At 36.6% G+C, this 14,541-nt stretch overlaps 1 protein-coding gene across 1 annotated transcript in view; it reads left to right on the forward strand.

The window, feature by feature from the left end:
* Positions 1-14,541, forward strand: part of OTOGL (otogelin like) — a 147,866-nt gene that overhangs the window by 45,168 nt on the left and 88,157 nt on the right. Inside the window, 7 exon segments of the mRNA XM_060023861.1 lie at positions 359-536; positions 3,951-4,075; positions 6,546-6,755; positions 8,644-8,809; positions 9,578-9,652; positions 10,900-10,952; positions 12,552-12,714. Coding sequence (XP_059879844.1) covers positions 359-536; positions 3,951-4,075; positions 6,546-6,755; positions 8,644-8,809; positions 9,578-9,652; positions 10,900-10,952; positions 12,552-12,714 — 970 coding nt within the window.

The raw sequence follows: 14,541 nt of genomic DNA on the forward strand, positions 1-14,541 counted from the left end.
TGAATCATGACCAATTCGTGGGAACACACACACACACACACACACACACACACACACACACACGTTAAGGAAAAGAGATCAGATTTCAAATGTCTAAGGACTGTCCACCCCCACCATGAGATGCTTGCCAACTGAAATTACATGTGCACCTGACAATGTATTAAAAATATCTGCTGAAGACCCAGAGGGAAATGGAAGAAAAGAAAGCAGGCACAAGGTGGTGAAAATTGGCCCCGGAGCACAGGAGCAGGAACTGGGAAGAAGTCTTTTGGAAGAAGACTCCCGATGTTGTACATTAGCATTTCAGAACACTGCCTGTGAGTCTCAAAGCTGATTTATGTATGTTCTTTTCCTGCAGGAATTGTTGAAATTCAGACTCTGTCATCCTTATTTATTCTTCTAAAAACCACGTTTGGTTTAAAGATTCTGTTTGCTATAGATGGGGAAAGAGTTTATATTCAGCTCACTAGTGCGTGGAAAAGAAGAACGTTAGGTCTGTGTGGCACGTTTAATGGGAACATAAGGGATGATTTTCTGTAAGTATGATCTCTGTATAGCTAACATAATTTAATGACTAGTAATTTAGAGGATATAAATTCTTACATTAAAAATGTTTACTTAACTAATAATAGCTTAGTACTCACTGTTCTAAGAGCTTTACATGGATTACTGTATTTAAATTTTGTAGCAATCCCCTGATTAGTATCTCTGTTTTATAGATAAGGAAGCTAACTGAGGCACCAAAGTGACAAATAAATAGCTCAGTCACATAGCTCAAATACAGTGGAGCTGGACTTTGGGTTTAAGTAGTGAGACTCAAGAGCCTAAAGGCTACCCACAGAATAACTTCCCGTTATTCTCTTTCTGCCGCCTATCCTATCAAGCTTAACGGTATTTTATGTAAAAAAAATTTTGCTGCCTTTAAAAAGTCTTAGAATCATTTGGTATGAATGATAGTAAATTATACTTTAATAATATTGATATCATTTGGTATGAATGATATCTCTAAAGCAACATTGTGGCATCTAAGTTAATTGGATTTTATGATAGTTGGTGTTTCATTAGGAGAAAAAGCAATAAAATACATTTATACCCCTTGTATTGACAAAGCACTTTCACCTACATGTGATAAGACATGGTGTATAACTTAGTGTAAATGCTTTGAGTACCTGTTATTGTGCTAAGCACTGTGGGACAATAGAGGCAGTAAGACATTGTTCCCATCCTCAAGGAGCTTATATTGTGGATTGGGAAAGGACAACCGTCTTTCAGAAATAATTTGTTCTAGGCGAGGTATTAATCACAATATGTATAAAAATACTGAGGTGAATTCAAAAAGTTAAGTGTTAACTTGTGTGGTTGTGGCTAGAAGCACAGCAAAATTTTGAGTAGCTCAGGGTGGGCTGGGTAGGCGGGGAGCGTTTCCTGGAGAAGCCATTCTCCAAATGCCATTAAAAAAACACTTCTGCATATTCTTCCTGCTTTGGGTTCTGTCCGCTCCCTAATCTTCCCCATTAACTCCTATTTATTTTTCAAACCAACTCGGTCATTATTTGCTTCAAAAAGTGAGTTTGTATCCCACCAAAGTTAATTTTGACTCTTTTATCTATGAAAATCTGTCGTTTATCTGTCTGGTTTCCACTTAAAACTGCAAAGGCAGGCTTCCCTGGTGGCGCAGTGGTTGGGAATCCACCTGCCGATGCAGGGGACGCGGGTTCGTGCCCCGGTCTGGGAAGAGCCCACATGCCGCGGAGCGGCTGGGCCCGTGAGCCATGGCCGCTGGGCCTGCGCGTCCGGAGCCTGTGCTCTGCAGCGGGAGAGGCCACAACAGTGAGAGGCCTGCGTACCGCAAAAAAAAAAAAAAAAAAAAAAAAAAAAAAAAACTGCAAAGGCTTTGAGAATAAAGACCGTGTCCTTAATCCTTATATTCTTAAGAACTAGCAGAGTACCTTATATGCACTAGACAGTTGAACTGAACGGAGGTAGGACTTTTGATGTAGCACCAAGAAGAGAATCTGGATCAGCAAGGAGAAAGGGCATTTCAGTTTTGTAATTTTAAAAGAGAGTTTCTTTTACCTTTTCTCCTGTGTAATTAATTTGCTTTTAGGTCATTTACGGGTTTTGTTTGTTTGTTTCATTTACTGGTAGATCAGAATATTGATTTCTTATCAATTTGTGAAACAGAAACTATATTAAGTGACTTGGTTAAGATGTGCAGAGGAGACATTAAGCCTTTTCTCTTCCTGTTTGTCAGAATGGGTTAGTAGTCAATGTTTAACAGATGGCAGATCTGTCTGCCTCTTTCTAAGGCACCAGTCTCCTCCATGTATAAACATTCAGGCCTGATAACAGTGCAGGATAATATTTCAGAGTCAGAGATAATTTTCAAACATTGTTTAGCTTTCCAGCATAAGCAGTTAAAATTCCTTGCATCACAAAGTTAATGTGAATCTGCAAACATAATGAATGGAAAATATTAATTACTTGAAAATTTATTTTGTATGCCTTGTTTTAGTAAATTCACTACGGTGAACTGAAAGGCTATTTTATAAAATGAATGCAATAAATAAATGGGTCTACATTTCAGCTTTTTTTTTTGGTATTTATTGTTTTAAGTGAATTAAATGAAATAAGAGAGCCAAGCTCTGAGTCAGTTCCTCCTGGGAATCCTGAGTACACCTATCACCTTGACCTATTTTATTGTGCTTTGTAGGGATAAAGAGGGATGGAGAGGGAAAGAATGAGAAGAGCTAGTGCAAGTCATGCAATTTCTGTGAGTCTTTGTGTTCTCATTGGAGCAAAATTAGATTTTGGATTGGGTGTCTGTTATAATTCTATACATTTCTAGAATAGTTTCATTTTGAGGAATAGAAAAAAGAAGGAAAGGGTGGCTACAAGGGATGAGCATGGTGGAGTAGCTTGTGTGGCTCCCTCTTTTACTCCTGTCTTTGTGGTGAGAAGCTCCATATAGCTTCATATTGGTGATTGAGATAAATGGTAGGCAAAGTAGTTATGTTTATTTGGACACTAAGAGAGTGAAGATAAATGCTACTCTGTTATTTGGCCGTGTTGTAGCAATTCATGCAGTTATGGCTTGCATTAGTGAAGTTTTGCTTGGTCAAAGCTTCCTACAGGAAACCTAGTCCAACCTGATTCTCTAAGTAGTTCTGACAGTGTCTGGCACAGCTCCAACAGGGATTGTCACTCACTATTGGCTGATGAGTTACTAAATCTTGATGACTTCTGGAGGGGGCATTTTAGTGTCTGGCTCTTAAACATTGTTGTGGTTTATAAGCCTGAAGGATAGATATTTCTCTTCCACTTTGGTTTGCTAAGGGAACTGAAGAAGTGAGAAAACGTGGGTGAAGAGTGCCTCATACCATTTCTCCTTAATTTTCACTTGGTTTGTTTGCCCAACCTCACAGTGGAACCTCAGTATGTCAGGCCTCATAATGAAAATTGAAATACTGAACCAGCAGTGTAGACTATTTCTTCTTTAGGACATTTGTCTTTACCCTGAAAAGAATCACGTGAGCTCCCTACCTCCACCTCCCTAAACCACACGCATTCATGCTTTGGTTGTGTGATATTTCATCAAAGTGGTGTGAACTACGTTTGAATCTCACCTCTGACACTTAGCAGCTAAGTGAACATTAATACTTCTCTAAGCTTCTGCTTTGCCTTCTCTCTAAAATGGGGATAATGGTGTGTCCTTCACAAGGCTGAAATGATTATTAAATAAAACCATGTATGTCCACAATTTGACACATTGTAAAATCTTAATAATAAGAAGCTAACACCGTGTATATTTAAAGATGTAATAAAACATTTCAAGCTTTAAGATTTCTTTATAAATTAAAAAAGTAGTATTCTCTTTTTTCAATATTTGAAGACTCTGAAGGAAGGAAATGAATGGGAGAGGCTAAGAGAATATTATATTTGCTTTCTAGTTCTCCATCAGGCATGATAGAAGGTACCCCACAACTTCATGCAAATGCATGGAGAGTTTCCTCCACTTGTTTTGCACCTGTTCATGTTCCTATGATGGACCCCTGCAACATTAATCAACAAAACAGTAAGTCTTTCTGCATGTAAACCTAAGAAAAAGTTCTCTCTATTACTGTAATTTTGTAAAATTAGATAGTGATTTTAAATTCTGATTTTCTTCATTATGATAAAATCGATGCCATTCTTTATGTATTTTTATTTAATACATATGCCTCTTTATGTAATCTAGGTTACTTTAAAAAAGAACTCCAGAAAATGACTCTTTTATTTACTACTCTGCATTCATAAATTTACGTATTTTAGGTGTTCAGAAATCCCTCAACTGTTCCCAAATGTGAGCTAGCATTTTGGGTATTTCAGATTATTTAAATGCTAAAGAAAAATCTCTGGAAGTATTCTAATAATGCTCGTATAGTCTTGGGATATTCAACTTCGGTTCCACAGTGTGACAGTGCGTGTGAATTCTCCTGTTTATTGATGTCACACTACAAGTTCCTACTCACAGAACATATTATGGCTTCATAAGCAGGAAGCCAGTGATCCAGAGAAGCTTTGTGCCGTCAGGTGTGTAACAATTTGAGATTGTCGTAGAGTTCCAATTTACAATGACAGTGCAACTCACATGCCAAGAATTTTTGGCTGTATTTTTTTTTTTTTACTAAAGCCACAGCAGACCACGTGAAAGGCTATTTTACTGTTCAATAAAAGAAGGCGTATTTTTTTTTTCAAAATCACTTTGTGAAAGAAAATTAATGTGCATGCTTAAATAGATATTTTTATAATTTAAATTTGTTCCTTTATTTTGGTTGGTTTACTGTTTTTATGTAGTTTTAAAAATTCATTATTAATATTGATTGAGTACCCATGAGAAGTTAGTAGAGTTTCTGGATTTTGTAGTGGTTGTTTGGAAGGATTCTGTTTATTGTTCTATGGTCCTTATTATTAACTTATAGTTTTAGTGTCCTGGAAAGAAAACAAGATAATCTTGCTTTTAGTGATTTTTTTTTTTTTAATCTAGGCCAACTTCTAATTTATCAATTGGACTTTACTCCAATTTTCTCTGGTTGTTTCTTTAATGACCTCCTTTATTCCCTACCATTTTTTTATATATATATTTTTGTCCCCATATCTTATGTCTTCTATGACATATATATTTTAGATATTATTTTTCTTCACCTTTGCCATGAACTATTATTTTTTAATTTCAAATAGGTAAATTCAAAAAGATTCCCAAAGAAAGGAAAATAAATAGATGAAAGTCAACTCTGATATGGATTCTGAAGGATATTTTTAAACAAGGATTTTCTGGGTCACCCTTTCACTTAATGTCAGTAGGAATGTTTTTTGATCTACAAATCTTTAGGGCACGCAATAAAAGCTATTGCTTGGAGATCCTGGGAATTAGGAGTATATATGCTAATAGTATGCTGTTATAGTCTGTCATTTGTTTTCATATATTATGTGCATAACAATGCAAAAATATATAATACTCAGGTAATTACTTAGATAATTACCATGTGTTTCCAATAATAAATATATTTAAAATGCTCAGCAAAAAAAGTTCAGTATAATTCCTCAGTAATGAAAAAATTCTATATCTAGCAGCTCATCTTGTCTCTCAAAGACAATGACAACTCAAAGATTGATTAATTTTATCTGTGAAGAAATCAATGCAATCAAGGTCCATTGCACCAAGAAATCACAGGACGAGGCTTTTTCAGAAAGATGAAATCCAGATTGTTTTGTCAAACTTGGTTACTCCCATAAAGAATTATATCTGAGCAGTCATTCTCAAGGAAAAGTCAACACATTTCAAGAACTTATTATACACATCCCCTCAAATGGCTTGGTAGTGATAGCTCATAGCCTTTAGCATATGTTCCATTACCAATTTCTGTTCATTATTCATTTACTCACGTATTCGTCATAGATTCATTTATCAAACATTATTGATCTCCTAATATTTACCAGACATTGTGCACTATGCCTTGCGCAGATACTGCATTTAACGACTATGTGGCATCTACCTCATTACCATTTACCTCAGAGACTCCATTGGAGTGAGATGATTCCTAGTCCTTCCTGGATAATTGTGTATCCCAGGGAATTGCCGTAACATCCACAATTGGCACTGCTTTTATTGTGTGTGGATGTTGGGAGGTAAACCTTCTAATATTCATCAGTTCTTTATAACAGAATTAGGGTGATTTCCTAAGATGGTCCTCAGGCGATGGGGTAATTGAGGCCACTTCTGTCAGTTAACCCTTCTGTTGCTCAACTTATTCAGGTATAACACAATACTCTTTTTTTTTTTTTTTTTTGCTAGAAGAATATTAAATATGGATTAAGTGCTGTTACCAATATTACCAAAAGAAGTATAAGCTGAAAATATTGGCTCTTATTGAAAATAATATTCAGTACAGTGTTATTTCTCGGAAAGCAAGATGCTTGGATAGTGCTGGAATTTGATACTTCAGGGGTATTTGATACTAGCTAGACTAGTAAATGAAGTGCTAATGGGGTTCTTTGTCTGTTAGTTGGATATGCAGCACACTGTGATGTTATCCACCAAGAGCTCTTTGCTCCTTGCCACATCTATATTAGCCCTGGGCTGTACTATCAGCTATGCCGCCATGATGCATGCAAGTGTGGAAGCGCCTGCCTATGCAATGCTCTTGCCCACTATGCCTACCTCTGTGGCCAGCATGGTGTTCCCATCGATTTCAGAGCTCAGATTTCATTCTGTGGTGAGTATGATGGCATTGTCACTGATAAAGATGATCAAATAACACTTTAGAGATTTTTGTATTTGTAATTACCGCTATTTTTTAAAATAAAAAGTCAATATTTGCTTAGGTTATTTGACTTATTATAATGTGTAAACATGAAAAAAGTGAAATACTTTATTTCTTAAAATTGGAGCTCTGTTGGATAAGACCAATGGCTTTTGACTATTTTTACCATAAGCAAAATTAGAGTGTAGTTGTATGGTTTGAAATATGCAACAGAAATAATTTGAAACATTTGAAAAAAATTCTTATAGAAATGTTCTAAATATTGGAAAGTATGGGAAAGCATTATGTGGTATAGTGACACAGATTTGTAGGTAAATAGGTAAATTACGCAACAGACAATTATTATCTCAAGTTCTTAGGGCTCGAATCTTCCTGGTTATGATGTCTGTTGTTATCATGCATAGTAGATTGTTTCCTTTCCTTACTGTTCTATAATTTCTTTTATGATTTAATCTTTCTTTATCAAGACTGCCCATTCCCCTTACCCCCATTAGAATCTTCTGTGACCTGGGTTTCAGGAGCTTCATTCTCTCCATCTCTTCATCCCTCAGTGGTTTCAAAAAACTTTTTCCTATTATTCCAGGAGTAACACTGGCCACTTGTGATGTTAATTTCTCAGCTTGGGCTTTCTAAGACAGAAATAATTTAAATATAAAGGTAATGTAAATCCATATACCAAACCTGTGCAGGAATTTGATTTCTCAGAGGATACTTTATTTCATCAGAGACCCCACAGAGTTAGAGAAGCTTTCCTGGCATCTCCTTGTACTATGAGCAGATTTCTTCTAGTCCAGAAGTTGGCAAATTACACCCTTGGGCTTCCCGTGTTTTTGAAAATAAAGTTTACTGCCCATATGTTTGCATATTGTCTATGACTGCTTTTGAGCTACAGGGGTAGAGTTGAGCAGTTGTGACAGAGACTGTATGGCCAGAAAAGTAGAAACTATTTACCATTTAGCTCTTTACAAAAAAAGTTTGCTGACCTCTGCTGTAGTCCATCTTTTCAACTGACGATGGAGATTGTTTTGGAGGTCCAAGTTAAGCGTCTCCCAATTCCTCGCCCTGAAAAGGACCAACTTTCATTTCCCATTTCCTTAAGAGTTAAATATCAGGTCCAAGATTACTGGGACCCATCCTCCCTTCCTCTACTTAAAGTTCTGAATTTTATTTCTTTACTTCTGGCATATGGAGAAGTTACCCTCCACCGCCATTTTTTTCTCACAATATCAATTATACATTTAACATTATTTCAGTTGTGTTTTATCCAGCATTTTTGTTTGTATAAGTGTGTTTTTCGATTATTTTAGTTTGCCTACTGTAATCAGTTCAGTTTGTTCTAAAAAGAAATTGGAGGGTTTAGCAAAAAGTGCAAACATGATTAAAAAGGCAAAAAACAGGAGCTGTGAGTACAGATTGATAAAGTCAAGTTTTGTGCTAATTGTAGAGGACTAAAAGTTTACTTAGGATTAAATAATGTCAAAGAAGAAGGTGGTGTCAGTACAGCAGTAAATAAATTTAAAATGTGAGGAAGGGAAGTTTATTTAGACGGATAAAATGGCTTAAAAATATTTAAAAAAATTATAGCACAGACTGTTAAAGAATGTTATGGAATGTCACCCTTAAATATATTTCACATAGAAATTTTGTTCTTCTGTTACACTGAGGCAAAGAATAATTTTATTTATTTATTTATGATATAGGATTCTGTAATGTTCTAGGTTTATTGATGTAAGATATCTTCTTTTTTCATGATTTATGTCTATCATAGACTTATAACCCAGCATAAAATGCTTCTCGGCCCTGTGGAGATCTTTCTCAACTGATGCTTCTTCGTTCTCAGGGGTGGTGTGCCAGAAAGGCATGATGTACCATTACTGCTCCACCTTCTGTCGCCGCTCCTGCATCTCTCTCTCTTCCCCAGAACAGTGTCCTGATGACTGTGCTGAAGGCTGCAACTGTCCCGAAGGCAAATACTATGAAGACACACTTAGCTTTTGTGTGCCCATGTACGTCACAGGAGTGGGTTGACAGCGTCCAGTTTTTATCTCTTTTCTCCCTTACAGGATAAATGGGCTATCATGCCTCTTTCCTTTCTTTCTGTTTTTTTATCTAATTGACTCAGCACCATAAATTTTTCCACTATTAAACAGTCACTTTTTCCATGAAATAAGTGTGCGTATTTGCAAAGATCTGCTTGTGAGTTGTTTCTTTAATAGTTCTTAATGTCTTTACCTTTATTTATTTATTTGTTAACCCTGTATGTGTTCACAAAAGCTCTATAGAAAGAGCTAAGGAATCTGATGGTTAATCCTGAAGTTTATTCCCACTTGCTTTTGCCATATCAATAATGATAGCAAGGTTTATGTTTCATGGTCATATGGCAGATTTTAGTAGCAGGATTTTAATGTCTCTCAGCGCTCAGAAATTTCTCAAATCTCATATGACATTAATACTTTTGTTGTCTACATAAGGCTAAATGATATACCAGTTGTGTTTCTCTGAAGTGCCTTCAGGGGCTTTTTATTTGGTGACAAAAACAACACAGTCTGTTCTGTCACTAAAACAATACAGAGCTTGAATTTAGAAAACAAAATCTAAAGCTGCACAAGGCTTCACATTTGTATAACAGAATTGCATGGGATCTCATGGAGTAATGCCATTGTTAGACTGTGCATTAAAATTACCAGTACAGAGCATATGGTCTGCTTGAATTTCAGTGTTTTTTTAAAATTTATATCCTATTTTGTTAATTTAACCCTTTCTTTTCCTTGCAGATTTCACTGTCGGTGTCATTACAGAGGCAGCATTTACCAACCTGGGGAGCTCATCCCAACGCTCTCAGGCTTATGGTAGATTTCAGTGATGGTGATTGTTCTTGACAAATAACATGTAATCATATAACTTCTTAACCAAAACCATAAATTGAAATATGACACCTATAATTTGAAAAATACAGATAACCTTAATATATACACTTTTAAATCATATATATTACATTTATATATATTAAACCCAATATATATATATATATATATATATATATATATATATATATATATATAAAACCACATGTATATATTACATTTCAACATGGAGTGCCTAAGTCTTGTGCTCATAACTGCAGAAAAGAGCTATGAATTGAAGTTTCAAATAGTGAAATGGAAGGCCTTTGATCGGTTTGATTCTCAAATAAAAGTTAAGGATGAGATGAATGTTCAAATACTGTAAGTTACTGAGGGGTTTTAGTTTTGTGGTTTATCCACTGGCTTATTGAGAACTGGTGTGTTTTTCCTTATCATGATACCTTCTTAAGGGATTTTCAAGATTCACATTGCCTGAATTTGGTTTTTGCCTTATGCCCTGACTTTCGAACTCAGGTTGCAAGATTGGACTTCACTCTATCTTCCACACTGCTGCCAGAATGACTTTTCTAGAATTCAAACCAACCATATCACATCTGTGTTTAAGGTCTTTAGTGACTCACTTCACGGATAAATTCTTAGTGTCTTAATAGGAGCTGGCCTTTGACTCTTTGCCATCCGCATCCCCTGTCACTTCCCACATGGTACTCTGTCGCATGGAAAGCTGTCCTACCCCTACATGGCTTTGTACTACATCTCCACTCAGTGTGACAGCCTTCCTACTTTAATCTATATTGTGACCTTCATCCCTTCTTCAAAATTTTCCCGACTTTATCTTCTTTGACTGCCCTGATGTCAATTGCTAACAGATTTTTAAACATTTTTTGGTGCTTTACTTCTATGTCTTAAACGTTTTTATGTTGCATGTCACACTGGCTAAATTATTTATTTGTATGTCTTTCTTTCCTACTAGAATATAGTAGGCACTTGGCTAAAGACTACGAATTTTGGTGTTTGAATTCCCCATGCCTGTCACAGTGCCCCACACATATATGAGTGTTTGATAAAAATATGTTGAACTGAAATAGCTCTCTTCGAATTGGACCTACACCAATAACTTATTTGTAAAAATGAAAAATCATATTTGTCAATTCTTGCATGTTATATTGTTTTTGAAATACAGAAAAAACTTGAGGTTTGGTTTCATGAATTAACTACTTGTTTACTTCTACCAGCCAGTGTTCAAATGGGACTGTGAAATGTGATGAATTAGCAACACCCTCTGCTGGTAAGATCTAGATTTTTCCTTAAAGAGAATGTGCCTCTAGTACTGCTCCTGCTCTTAGGGCAGAAGTTATTAATCCGTCACAGCCCTCCTTGCCAATGTGCATGGAGGAATAGCCTTAGAATGTTTCTCAACATGGTACTCTGGCGCTTCCTAACTTTTTTCACGTTCGGAATTATAATATTTGTAGGACAGTGTGGGGTGGACATATAAGGCTGCTTAGGGGCAGAGCTGATCAACCCAGGGATGCTGCCTTGATGCTGCCTATCCCAGCACCACCCCAGGTGCCCCAAAGGCTTTAGGGATATGTATCCAGACACCTGTCGGAACTCACTTGTGCAACAGCCGTTAGGAAACCCTACTCCAGACCAGCAGATTCTAATGTACACACAGTCACCTGGGGATCTTGCTAAAATGCTGATTCTGATTCAGTAGGTCAGGGGTGATGCCTGCAACATTTCTGCTGATGGCTGAAGTGATGCTAATGCTACTGGGTCCTGGGCTACATTATAAGTAGCAAAGCTTTAGTACCAGCAGCCATCAATTAGAAATGGCATGTAAAATGACATCGACTGCCATCTCTCTTGAGGATATCATCTTACGATTGCATATCATTCCTGAAGATCTTATATATTAGGAGACCCTTTATATTACTTATTTTCACCACACAAAAAGCCTCAAATTTTTGGTCACTGTGGAGAAATTCTAGGCAAATACTACACAAAACTACCTTTTGTTGATTTTAACGGGCAGGAAGAGTGTAGGCTGCTAAAACTAATTGTGAGCTATTGCTTTGTTATTTATTTGCACAGTTATGTAATATATTTTATAAATTAGCTTTAAATTATATGCCCTGGATTCAATTTATGAGGATTCAGGCTGTCTAGGGCTTCTTTACAGTGTCTGTTCATGGACCACACACATATTCAATAGCTACTAGGCCCTCCCTGCCTTGCCCCATTTGCGTCAGGGTGGCTCAGCATTGAAGAAAAGGATGCCCAGGTGGCCAGACTTCTCACAGAGGAATCCCCAAGATTCCTTTTGGCCCTAGATAAGGGGTGTTATTTAATCCCTCTGAGCTCAAAAGTTTCTGGAGCAATATGTAAGCCCTAGCCTGCCTGTAATTATGTCCATTTTCTGCACTTCTACATTATAGTGAGGACTAATGTAAATAATGACTCAGAGGTGAAGCAAGATCTAAAAGTATCATGTGTTTGTTGTAAACATACAACTTTGTAAAGTTTAAATATACTGTACTGTCAGTCCTCAAAAATTGATAATGTATGTTTGGATTAATCAAAATACCCTGGTTCTTGATCTCAGAAAATTATATACTAGTTGTTTAGTTACTGCTTTATGGAAGGCAGCTAAAGTTTTCAAACTCAAAATAGATTTTGGAAATTTAGGTGATTAAAGGAAATCTGTCTAGGGAATGTTTGTAAGCTCATGAACCAAACATCACAGAGTAAGATCAGTTATTACTGTTAAATGCACTGTATTCTATGGTGAATTGTGTTTTGATGACAAATGCATGTCAATAAGATTAAATGTATAGAGCAAATACAAAGTTAAGGGTATTTTATCTGTGCCTTGTCCCTGAAGTTCACATCTGCCCCGAGGGAAAACAGTATTTCGACTGTAGGTTTCCTGACCCTGAATTACCAGCTGGTGGTGTAAATTGTGAAACTACATGTGCAAACCTGGCTATGAACTTCACTTGTGCCCCATCATCACCCTGCATAAGTGGCTGTGTTTGTGTTCCAGGGTAAGCCTCTTTTTCTTGAATGTTTAGAATTTGATAGAAAACACAAGAGCACTTAAAAACATTACTTATAGGAATAGCCAAAATTGTGTTCTGACTAGTGGTTCACTTTGAGTTGGTAACTAGAAGACTGTTGTAATTATTTTTCTGTGCTCATGGAACATATCACATATGTTATGTGTGAGATGCATATCACATGTAACACATGACTAAATAATGTCACAATATGTTATGTATACAATATAATTAAAGTAATGCAGTGAATCGAGGAGAGAACTCATTTCAGGATGGACTTGGCATTTACCTCCTGATTCAGCTGCAATTTTGGGAAAATGATAGTGAGCCACTCTGTATTCAAAACACTTGAAGTACATATCTTTTGTATATTCTGTTGTGCTGTTACTATTGTTGATTTTAAATTATATTATTGATGCCAACTGATCTACCTAATGGATGTTACAGAAAATGGTGTGTTGAGGCTACTTAGGGCAGTGGCTAAGAGTGGGAGCTCTGGCTTCAGACACACCTGTTTCAAATCCCAGCCCTGCCGATATCAGCTGCGTGATTTTTCTGCAAGTTCCTTTAAACTCTCAGGCATTGTAAAATGTGGGGGGTGTGTGTGTGTGTGTGTGTGTGTGTGTGTGTGTATACACTCAATAAGTATGGGCCACTATTTTATGGCAGCATAATTTACTCTTATCTTTGTAAATTTTCTTTAGTAGCAGAAATGCCTAGTATACATGGAAGGTAAATACAGAATCTGGTGGCTATTTGCTTCCTTGCAGGCACACGTGGAATGTGGCCTCACTGGCCTTCCTTCTTCTGGTAGTGAATAGAGGCAGTGCACAGAGGGAGGGCCACCTAAGGCAAAGAGGTCACCCATTGTTTCTCGATGAACGTACTCACACAAAGCGATTCCTGGGCTCTGTTCATATAAACCGGGAGCAAAGAAGAGAGAGGTTTTGTGGTCTGTTTCCCAGGAGAGTCACATTTGTCTAAATGGTCCCCATCTGGAATAGGCTGAAGAGCCAAGTAATGGGACTGTATCAATCTCTTTAGAAAGAAAGGACATAGAAGGAGTGTGAAAGAACAAGGCCTTGCCTGGGAAAATAAATGCAGGTAGAAATCAGGTCATACAGCAGCTGAGCAAGGAAGACATTTTAGTTAAAAAGGACAAGGGAAATAAAACCTTTATTATAGTAAAATAACTGAACCCTACAACATTGCTTGATTTGTTTGATTTGATTATGACTCAGGGATGCATGGCTGATTGAATAATTCTACATGCTAATTTTGTTTCATGTGCTTGATGCTATTATTTAAAAAAATATCTATTTGCTGTCACCTTTGACTTTTAGTTCAACAGTGATTTATTAATTTACTGGTCAAATTTTATTACAAAAACTTAAAGTAATTTCCTCCCACCTTCTCTTATTTTATTGAAATAAGTATAGTTGGAATTGACTAAGAGGCCTCTCACTGTTTGGAAATAATTTTGTTACATGGAACTTTCTATTATAAAGTTGTTTTTGGTAGTATGATTTGTACTGACTTCCACATGACCTTGGCTGACTTATTTTAGGACAATAAGCCTGGTGTCAGTTGTTTTCATGGGGCTCCTTATAGTGCCAGCAGTTCATCGACTACAAATCGACCACATACCTTAGCTCAGAAATCATTGTGGATTAAAGAAATGGAAAGTCATATAGTGGAAAGAGTCATATAGAAATGGGTTAAAATGTTGGCCCTCTTTCTTATTAGGTAAAGTACCTCGGGACAAATCTTAACCACTTGGGAGTCTCAACTTTATCTTTTTAAAACGGGTGTAAT

Source organism: Delphinus delphis, chromosome 11 (genome assembly GCF_949987515.2).
Source record: "Delphinus delphis chromosome 11, mDelDel1.2, whole genome shotgun sequence".
NCBI lineage: Eukaryota > Metazoa > Chordata > Mammalia > Artiodactyla > Delphinidae > Delphinus > Delphinus delphis.